General features: G+C 44.2%; 1 protein-coding gene across 1 annotated transcript; it reads left to right on the forward strand.

Annotated features, from left to right (window-relative positions):
• Positions 1-1,069: 1,069 nt before the first annotated feature.
• LOC121275159 (muskelin-like) lies at positions 1,070-10,415 on the forward strand (the record flags this gene model as incomplete). The annotated part of the gene is made up of 4 exons (XM_041182576.1): positions 1,070-1,212; positions 8,041-8,253; positions 8,800-9,021; positions 10,296-10,415. Coding segments are annotated over 4 exons (698 nt in total), but the record flags the coding sequence as incomplete, so codon positions are not given.
• Positions 10,416-11,386: the final 971 nt, after the last annotated feature.

Consider the following 11,386-nt stretch of genomic DNA (forward strand, 5'->3'; position numbering starts at 1 on the left):
CCCCCCCCCCCCCCCCCCCCCCCCCCCCCCCCCCCCCCCCCCCCCCCCCCCCCCCCCCCCCCCCCCCCCCCCCCCCCCCCCCCCCCCCCCCCCCCCCCCCCCCCCCCCCCCCCCCCCCCCCCCCCCCCCCCCCCCCCCCCCCCCCCCCCCCCCCCCCCCCCCCCCCCCCCCCCCCCCCCCCCCCCCCCCCCCCCCCCCCCCCCCCCCCCCCCCCCCCCCCCCCCCCCCCCCCCCCCCCCCCCCCCCACCCCCCCCCCTCCCCCCCCCCCCCCCCCCCCCCCCCCCCCCCCCCCCCCCCCCCCCCCCCCCCCCCCCCCCCCCCCCCCCCCCCCCCCCCCCCCCCCCCCCCCCCCCCCCCCCCCCCCCCCCCCCCCCCCCCCCCCTCCCCCCCCCCCCCCCCCCCCCCCCCCCCCCCCCCCCCCCCCCCCCCCCCCCCCCCCCCCCCCCCCCCCCCCCCCCCCCCCCCCCCCCCCCCCCCCGCCCCCCCCAACACTCTGAAATAATCAGGTTACTTATGTCAAGACACGAACACAGGCATGCTTTCTCATAGGAGGTGGCAGGGGTATAGAACAGGAACCCTGATGGAATTTTTACATTCTTGTTTTTCCCCCTCCCACCCACCCACACCCACACCCACCCACACCCACACACATTCTCTCCCCCCCCCCCCCCCCCAAAGAACTAATCTAGGGCTGAACTTTGAACTTGTGTGTTATGCCTCAGTTGTCAATTGCAGGACTGCTTGATGTCATTAACTGATTTGGCAAACTGGGGTTGAAATTCAAATTGGGTGATCTGTTTAGTTTCGTGCCACAGTGACCAGCACAGTTACCCACAACAGGGAAGCAGCAGCTTCTCAATTGAACTGCTAATGTTTATAATGCTTGGGCACCACCATCAGGCCTAAATCTGCCAATAACTCAATGTTTCAGATGTTGGCAAAAATTTTGTGGGACAAAAATGCCTGTTAACTCATTAATTCCTGCACAAATTACAATTAAAAGCGTACACAAAAGGTAAAAGATTAATGAAGGAATTTGAATTAATGCAGCACCTTTCATTTTCTTAGGATGTGACAAAACGCTTTCTGCCAATGATGTACTTCTGAAGTCGAGTCACGAAAATGTAGAAAACATGGCAGCCAATCTGCAGGCACCAGAATTCCATAAACAGCATTCTGATTATGACCAGATAATCTCTTTTGGTGATTTGGTTAACTGATAAATATTGGCCAGAACACTTGGCCAACAGGGCTTGTTTTCATGAATGTTATTTTCTCGTTGCTTTTCCATTTCATGATCTGACAAGAATACTTGTGGCTGACTAAATAACTTCACTTTTATAGAGAAGTAGTTCAGCTGATTAGTAAAATTCCTCATTCAAGATATATGGCAAGCCTGCTGTCCTTTTGCTCGTGGGCTCTTTAAGACAACTCTGCATACTTCCAAGGACTTGAATTTGGGTTATACCAATGAAGAGTTTTCTCGTGTTGAGTACAACGCACAGTGCAATTAATTTGTTGAATTTAGTTTGTGACCATCTGAAATTTAACTTTAGGTGGTTTTAGATCACCAATAGACATAGTTTTAATATAGTGCAAATTGCACTTGACTTATATAATTCTGAAGCAGCTGTGTTTTAAAACTTCATGGTTTCTTCCGTGCTCCCCCTTCCCTCATTGAGCTCTTCCTGTAATTCTGTAATGGTTTGGAAAGCAACACTGGTAGCATTGCTTTCACAGCACTGATTTGGTTTCTTCCCTTTGCTCTCCTACATGTCTTTTTCAAATAGCAGTTTATCTGCCTCTGATTATGATAACTTTGTTGTAGCAACAAGCCAAACCAACATGCTGACCACAAGTGGCCTTGCTTCATTTTGTTCCTTGTTTTTAAGTGCAGGTTTGTCTTTGTGATTCTGTAAAACATGAGTAGTACATTACCTACATGATTGTTTTGCACAGAATGCAAGGGCTGAATGCAAGTAAAGCACTTAGTCTTTTTCCAAGTTGGATAGCAGTGACCTGTTTTCCCGCTACGCCTCTTCCCTACCTCGCTCTCCCATCAGTGCTTGAAATTAGCTCAAAATCTCTCTCCCCGGTCTTGGAGTTTGAAATAGTTTGGGCAGTTTTCATCCCTTCCTAGTCCTGGCCAATTTTGATTATTCAATCAGCATTGTTAAAAACAGATTATCTGGCCAAGTACCATAGTGCTTATTTGCAGGAGCTTGCTGTTTGCAAATTGATAGCTGCATTTCTTATGTTAAAACAGGGACTACACTTCAAAAGTACTTAATTGGCTGTGAAACAATTTGGGATGACTTGAAGCCATGGAAGGCACTGTATAAATTTAAGTCTTTCATGCAGTTACACAACAGAAACTTTCCGAAATAAGCTTGACTGTCTTATACAGCAAGGATGGTTGGTGTATGAAATGGAAAAAATTGATGCTGTTGCACTACAGTTTAGGCTTGGTATTGAAGTGAGACTGGATAAGTTTTATTCTGCAGCTGTTCTACTATTCCCTGATCTGTGTTGTGGTTAAATACTGAGTGCCTAAAGTAAAATAGGTTGCTTAGCATCAAGGCCCCCTACTTTAAAACATTAAAAGACCAATGGATATAAATTTAGCGAGTGTATTGCTGCGGAATTTCGGTCAAGTGCCATGGCGGGCATGTAATATGCTATGCTACTAATTTGAACTGTGGAGAAACCCACGGGTACAGTTAGAGACACTTAGTTAAATTTGATTACATCTAGGGAGCAAATTGTCCTATATATTACATGGTTACAGGTCTGTCCCTGACTAGGGGTTGTTCAAAAGCATTGCAACATTAATGAAAATCCTCCTCACATCCAGCAACACATTGGTACCAGTATTAGGTGGTAGCACACATTTTTCATTGGTACTATTGCTTTTGCAGTTTGTAGATATGAATTGTGGATTGCACCTGTAGTTGGTAAGCATGCAGAACCCCATGCACAAGTCATGCTGAGATACCATTTAGTGGGCATGTGTAGAATTCTTGTACCTTATTCAGTTCAGATTAAGCATAATAATCTTTTTCTAATTGGTTAAGCTGCAGCTCACTTTATATCGTGTTCAGTTTTTAAAGGTGGTTTGATCCTGGCATAGTGTGTGGAAATAATTTCTAACTGCTAGTTGTTCTATGGCTCATTCAACTATAAAGACATGTTTGCCATATAAATGAAGTGTTTATATAAAAATTTTACTCACATCTCCACACATGCTGAGCAGACTTGCACGCTCTCATAAGACTTACTATTATTAGCCTCTTCTGAAGTAATGGAATTAATTGCTCCTTTTGAGAAAAACAAATATGTTTGTATAGCCTATGCACTGTTGTTGTTTTGCAGAGCAATATGGGAATGTATCAGCCTAGATAATATTCTTTTATAAGCTTTTTTATTTCTCCCTGAAAGTGAACTCTGGTTTGATGGTTTCTGGGAACACCACTTGCTAAGCATGTAGGTGACAATGTTAATGGTACATAGAGGATCCTCCCTCCTGATTTCACTATGGCAAAGAAATAGGTAGCAGTAGATAAAAACTTACAGGCCAACTAAGTCAGAATTGCGCCATCATATCCACACTGTAGATGTTTGAGCCCTAATTTAGACTGATGCTTCACTGGATTGCAGGTGGTTGGGGGGGTATTGTATTTTCAGTGGTGCTGTCTTTCAGGTGAGATAATTAAAACAAGGTTTTGCCTTCCCCCTTAGGCAGATGTAAAAGATTCTGCGGCCCTAATCCTGCTTCCAGCCATCTGCTGCTTAAACCCTCATCCATGCCTTTTCAGATTAATTGAAAGGAGTCACCAGTGCTTTGTCTCCACTTAGTTTCTGAACAGTATGAAGCAGTTACCTTCATGAAAGTCAGAAAAAAGAGTTCATGACTAAGGCCACTAATCAGTTTTCACTGAAAATTGAATGGGAATTGTAGCACTGAATTGCCAAGATTCCAGAACTGCATGAAAAAGGAATAGGATTCGACTCACTCTATCGCTTTTGGCCCATATGTTTATTGAACTGTAGGTTAATCCTGAATTTAGTAGATCTTGCTGTTCAATGCGAAACCTTACCTCGAAATTGCACTGCAAGAAGTTGCAATATTAAGACATGTATTCTTTGGGTTAATGACAAGTTTACAGAGTTTGGAGGTGAAGAGCATTCAAAGCCATTGATTTCATCCTCCCTCTGTTACCACTCTACTGTCTTACCCTTAGTTTCCAGCACTAACTGTGCAAGACAGAGAAGGTCCTTAATCATGACATGTCTGAAAATGCAGCACTACTTGCATACCTTCCTGGATACCCAAGCTAGGTTGTGAAGTCCTTGAGTGAGGTTTTTGCAATCAGAAACCTTCTGAAGCCAGGTTTGCAGCGACAAAGTTAAGCTAAACATTTAATGTAGTGAATTCAAAAATTTGTATGGAGAGATTTGGCATTTTTGTAAATTGTACAAAATAACTTTATCCTGAAATACTTTCCCAATATTTTTTAATTTTACATGAAGTTGGTTCCTATCTTTCTTCATTCCGCATCCTCTCAGATTATAATACAGCGTCATTGATAACTTCTGGGGGAACTGCTTACATGGCAGTGGATCAAAAAGTGTTTCATTGGTATTGAAGATAACTGGTGCCTTAGTGCTCTTATGGTCTTATTGTATAAAAGCCCAGGATTGGCAATTTTGTGAACATTTTTGTCAGTAAAAGATCTTATATCTTGAACCTATGGGGATATGAGAGAATTAACGAAAGAAGCAAAATACTTGCGTTTCATCAGAAGGGGTGGATGAGCTTATAAGTATTAAATGTTAACTAGTATTCTTCGGCTTCAAAATGTATAAGATGGCTATCTGACTTCTACATACGATGTCTCCCTCATCACCACCTTTTTATTGCAAGAAAATTCAACATTGCTAATGGATTGAAAGCTGAAATAAGAATACTGGTAAACATTAAACAACTAACTGACGAGGTAGAAACCATAGTTAAAACGTTCAAAGCCCTTTTTGAAAATAAAGGGAAGCGATCATACACACTCACACCAATATTGCCCTGGTTACACTCACATTGTTATCATACATTTTTTTAAAGGTATTAACACACCAAGTTGACTTCAGGGTATGTTTTACTTGTGGATTGAATAATGAGGGGTCAGTGGTAATTGCAGTTTGTCCATTCATATGTGTTTGGAAACACTCAAAATAATTTACTCCAAATAGTGTTTTGGAAGGTGATTGTTTGTGGAAGAAGTTCTGTAGGTTCAATCACAATTGTATTTTTTTTTGTTGCAGTTGCTTTGAATAAACTTTCAATCTGTTAGTTCAATATTGAGGCTAACATGTTTAGCAAGATTTTTTAAAAATTCATTCACGGGATGTAGGCTTGGTTGGCTGGGCAGCATTTATTGCCCCTCCCTAGTTCGCCCTTGAGAAGGCGGTGGTGAGCTGCCTTTTTGAACTGCCGTAGTCCATCTGGTGTAAGGTACACCCACAGTATTGTTTAGGAAGGCAAGTTACCAGGGATTTTGACCAGTGACAGTGATATACTTTCCAAGTCAGGGATGGGTGAGTGACTTGAAGGGGGACTTCCATGTGGTGGTGTTCCCATTTGTCTGCTGCCCTTGTCCTTCTAGATCTTAGAGGTCGTGGGTTTGGAAGGTGCTGTTGAAGGAGCCTTGGTGAATTCCAGTAGTGCATCTTGCAGATGGCACACACTGCTGCTATTGTGGGTAGGTGGTGGAGGGAGTGAATGTTTGTGGATGTGGTGCCAATCAAGCGGGCTGCTTTGCCCTGGAGTGTCAAGTTACTTGAGTGTTGTGGGAGCTGTACTCATCCAGGCAAGTGGAGAGTGTTCCATCACATTCCTGACTTGTGCCTTGTAGTCAGGAGGTGAGTTTTTGGTCACAGGATTCCTAACCTCTGCCCTGCTTTTGTAGCCACAATATTTTTATGGCAGGTCCAGTTGAGTTTCTGGTCAATGGTAACCCCCAGGATGTTGATTGTGGGGGATTCAGCGATGCTAATGCCACTGAACATCAAGGACCGATGGTTGGATTTGCTCTTGTTGGGGATGGTCATTGCCTGACAATTATATGGTGCGGTTGTTACTTGCCACTTGTCAGCCAAGCCTGGATATTGCCCAGGCCTTGCTGCATTTGGACATGGACTGCTTCAGCATCTGAGGAGTCGCAAATGATGCTGAACATTGTGCAATCATCAGCGAACATCCCTACTTCTGACCTTATGATGAAGCAGCTGAAGATGGTTGGGCTGAGGACGTTACCCTGTGGAACTCCTGCAGTGATGCCCTGGAGATGAGGCGACTGATCTCCAACAACCACAACTATCTTCCTTTGTGCTAGGTATGACTCCAGCCAGTGGAGAGTATTCCCCCTGATTTCCATTGACTCCAGTTTTGTTCGGGCTTTTTGATGCCACACTCGGTCAAACACTGCCTTGATATCAAGGACAGTCACTCTCTTGAGTTCAGCTCTTTTGTCCATGTTTGAGCCAAGGCTGTAATGAGGTCAGGAGCTGAGTGGCCTGGCGGAACTCAAACTAGGCATTAGTGAGCAGGTTATTGCTAAACAAGTGCTGCTTGATAGCATCTTTGATGACCCCTTCCATTACTTTACTGATGTTGGAGAGTAGACTGATGGGGCGGTAATTGGCCGAGTTGGATTTGCCCTGATTTTTGTGTACAGGACATACCTGGGCAACTTTCCACATAGCCAGGTAAATGTCAGTGTTGTAGCTGTACTGGAACAGCTTGGCTAGGGGCACGGCAAGTTCTGGAACACGAGTCTTCAGTACTATTGCTAGAATATTGTCAGGGCCCATAGCCTTTGCAATATCCAGTGCCTTCAGCTGTTTCTTGATATCGCATGGAGTGAATCGATTTGGCTGAAGACTGGCATCTGTGATGCAGGGGACCTCCAGAGGAGGCTGAGATGGATCATCCACTTGGCACTTCAGGCTGAAGATTGTTGTGAAGGCATCAGCCTTATCTTTTGCACTGATGTGCTGGGCTTCTCCGTTATTGAGGATGGGGATATTTGTGGAGCATCCTCCAGTGAGTTGTTTAATTGTCCAACACCTTTCATGACTGGATGTGGCAGGACTGTAGAGCTTAGATTGATCTGTTGTTTGGGATTGCTTAGCTCAGTCACTTGCTGCTTGGCACACAAGTAGTCCTGTGTTATAGCTTCACCAAGTTAACATTTTTAGGTATGCCTGGTTCTGCTCCTGGCATGCCCTCCTGCACTCTTCATTGAACCAAGGTTGATCCTCTGGCTCGATGGTAATGGTGTAGAATGGGGGATATGCTGGGCCATGAGGTTACAGGTTGTGCTCAAGTCCAATTCTGCTGCTGCTGATGGCCCACCGCCTCATGGATGCCCAGTCTTGAGTTGCTAGATCTGAACGAAATCTATCCCACTTAGCACTGTGGTAGCACCACAAACACAGTGGAGGGTATCCTCAATGTGAAGGCGGGGCTTCGTCTCCACAATGACTGTGTGGTGGTCAATCCTGCCGATACTGTCATGGACAGATACATCTGTGGCAGGCAGATTGGTGAGGGTGAGGCTAAGTATGCTTTTCCCTCTTGGTGGTTCTCTCACCCCCTGCCACAGACCCAGTCTAGCAGCTTTGTCATTTAGGACTTGGCCAGCTCGGTCAGTAGCGGTGCTACCGAGCCACTCTTGATGGACGTTGAGGTCCCCCACCCAGAATACATTCTGCGCCCTTGCCACCCTCAGGCCTTCCTCCAAGTGATGTTCAACGTGGTGGAGCACTGATTCATCAGCTGAGGGAGGGTGGTACGTGGTAATCAGCAGGAGGTTTCCTTGCCATGTTTGACCTGATGCCATGAGAATCATGGGATCCGGAGTGGACTCCATGAAGTCTCCCCAAGATGATGGCTTGTGTCCTCTTGTTCAAACTTTTAATATTTAAGTAACATTTCGTATTTCTCTGCCTTTAACTTGTCATCCCTTTTCACTTTTTTTTTCTAGAGTGGCCCAAGTGCTAGGTCTTGCCACAAGATGTGTATTGACACAACGCGGAGACAGATATATACATTGGGTCGTTACTTAGATTCTTCTGTGAGGAATAGTAAGTCTCTGAAGAGTGACTTCTATCGCTATGACATAGATACTAATAAATGGACATTGTTAAGTGAAGATACAGCTACTGATGGTGGACCAAAGTTGGTGTTTGATCATCAGGTATGATACACTGGGTTGTTGAAACTCCATTTACTAGCACTAGTTAGCCTGTGCTCATTGTAAATGTCAGTATTTAAGCCTCACTTAAGTATTTGAAAAGTCTTCTGTTTTAAAGGTTTTGTAATGTAAATTTCTCCAAATTCTTCATCTGAAATTATTCAGAGGGATATTATTAGTGATGATCACTAATGTCACTTCATCCCTGACCAAGCATGCTTGTGATGGGCCAAGATGGCAAGTTTCTTTTTCTTCCTCCCTCCTTCAAAGATTTAAACTAATCCAATCTTCTAGATTGGGGGGCAGTTAATTTCATTTTTTATTTTAATAAACCTTAGTAAAAATAATATTTTTTCTTAAATAAAAACAGAAAATGCTGGAAAAAGTCAGCAGATCTGGCAACATCTGTGGACTCAGTGTTAATTCTGTTTCTCTCTCCACAGATGCTGACAGACCTGCTGAGTTTTTCCAGAACCGTCTGTTTTTATTTCAGATTTCCAACATCCACATTATTTTGCTTTTATCTTGGTATGCTATTTTTTTTCTTAGATGTGTATGGATTCTGAAAAACACATGATTTACACATTTGGCGGGAGGATATTAACTTGCAATGGAAATATTGATGACACTCGAGCTAATGAACCACAGTTCAGTGGACTTTTTGCTTACCATTGTCTGTCTAATACTTGGAAGTTACTTCGGGAAGACTCGTGCAATGCTGGACCAGAGGATGTACAGTCGAGGATTGGGCACTGCATGCTCTTTCACACTGTAAGTATTTTAATGCCTCTCTTAAGCCTGGTGATGGAGACTTTTACTTCATTTTAGTAAAATATGGGACACTGGGTTTTTAACAATCCTCCATTGAGTACTTCAAACAGCTATACTTAAATAGCACTTTAATAACTCCTGAAATGTCTCAACGCTTCACAGTGGCCAAATTTATTTTTGCGAAATTGAGATTACTATAAATAGAGATTGGTTACCCAGCTAATTGCAGCATCAATTTTACTGATCACAAGACGTGCAAACAGCAGTGAGATGAATGGCCCATCAGTCTGTTTTTGATACTCTGATGCTGAAGGAGGAATATTGCATTGGAGACTCCCGTGCAGGCATGGGAGGGAACCCATTAGAAATGACGTAGTGTCATTGGTGCAAAAAGAAAGCAGGAGAGAGTTGTGCTACAGAGGCAGGCTGGAAGCGAGACACTGGAGAATAGTGGAGTCGTTAATGGTGTTGAAGACAATGGAGGAATTGAAGATATGAGACAGTTATGCATGTTTGCAGTCACACACGATGTCGGTGACATTGACGAGTAATACCTTTGTGTTGCAAGTGAGGCAGACACCAGATTGAAGGCCTTCAACAAGGAGGTAATGGAAGCAGACAGATGGTCAAGCTATATGCTTACCATTTACATTTCAGTTTGAGATCAGATTTCTGATTGTATTAAGGGAGTAGTGGTAATGGGAGACAGCCCGGGACCCACTGTCAAATAAGTAGCTGAGACAGCCATGGAGGAGATGGAAGATTATGGTTGTCCTGTTGGGTGGTGGATGAATGACAGTGGAAGAAGTTATGCAAGAGATACAGGAGCTAGATTTTCCAGAGATAGAAGGCTGTGATGTGGGTGTTTTGATGCACAAGATCAAGAAGGTGAAGTAATTGCAGTGATGTACTGATAATAGAGCTCTCAGATGTCTGAAAATAATGTGTGGTAACTGTTAAGGAGATACTGTGTATGTTCATGGGCTAACCACTAGCCAGTTTGGTTAAGGGAGGTGAGGGAGGGCAAGTTTGAAGCCATTCAGGAGAAACCTTTCCATGCAAATAATGTAAGAAGTAGATAGGAAAGAGGAGAATTCAGTGAGTAAGTTACTTGGTAGGGGGGGGCTGGGGGGAGGTGGGCAGTGAGCAGCTGAGGCAGAATTTTTCAGGTAAGAAGCAAAGGGTGCTTGAAGGCAGTAGGAAGGAAATCTGGGGGAATGATTGAAAATGAGATTGGATAGTAGTCTGAAATTTGCATTAAATTTGTAAACTAGCCCAGCATTGGAGAGCTGTGCTTGGTTTGGAGGCTGGAGAAAAGTTTTGGTTTAAAACTGAGGCCAGAGGGCAGTCAGGATTCCCATGGAGCTGAAAAGTCTTCACTGGATTTCCACTAGAACAGGCAGAAAGCACTTAAAGTTTTGCATCTCCTTTGAAGAATGCTACTCCCACAGAATTGCTGCAGAGCATCAGTTTAAATCATGAACTTAAACGCTTGATAAAGGGTTCATAATCACAGCTTACTGACTTAAGTCACTGAAAGCTAAAATGCAGGTACAGCAGGCAATTATAAGGCTAATGGAATGTTAACCTTCATTGCAGGAGGATTTGAGTACACGAGTAGTGAAGTCTTGCCACAATTGTATAGAAGCTTGGTTAGACCGCACCTGGAGTACTGTATGCAGTTTTGGTCCCCTTACCTCAAAAGACATTATTGCCAGAGAGCCAATGCAACAAAGGTTCACCTGACTTGTTCCGGGGCTGGTGGGACTGTCTTATGAAGAGAGATTGGGGAAACTGGGCCTGTATTTTTAGAGTTTCGAAGAATGAGAGGTGATCTCATTGAAACCTACAAAATACTTAGAGGAATAAACAGGGCAGATGCAGGTAAAATGTTTCCCTTGATTGGGAAGTCTGGAACCAGGGGACATAATTTCAAAATAATGGGGAAGCCACTTCGGACCAAGATGAGGAGAAATTTCTTTACTCAGAGGGTTGTGAATCTTCGGAATTCTCTACCCCAGAGGGCTGTGGAATCTCAGTCATTGATGTTTAAGGTAAAGATTAATGGATTTCTGATTAAAAAACATAAAGGGTTATGGGGATAGTGTGGTAAAAGGCATTGAGTTGTTCGATCAGCCATGATCGTTTTGAATGATGAAGCAGGCTTGATGGGCTGAACGGCCTTCTGTTCCTATATTATAGAGATGACAGTGCGACTAACTGAGCCAAGCTGTTATGAGTCAAGGGAGCATAACTAGCAGAAAACTCGCAATGTAGCTATGCAAGTCGAATTACATAAAGGGACTGGTTGAGGGGGGTTCCAACAAGATATCGTTTGTTTAACTCTTACATTACAAGGATGTTC

This window comes from Carcharodon carcharias, unplaced genomic scaffold (genome assembly GCF_017639515.1).
Source record: "Carcharodon carcharias isolate sCarCar2 unplaced genomic scaffold, sCarCar2.pri scaffold_1114_ctg1, whole genome shotgun sequence".
In the NCBI taxonomy this organism is placed as follows: Eukaryota; Metazoa; Chordata; class Chondrichthyes; order Lamniformes; family Lamnidae; genus Carcharodon; species Carcharodon carcharias.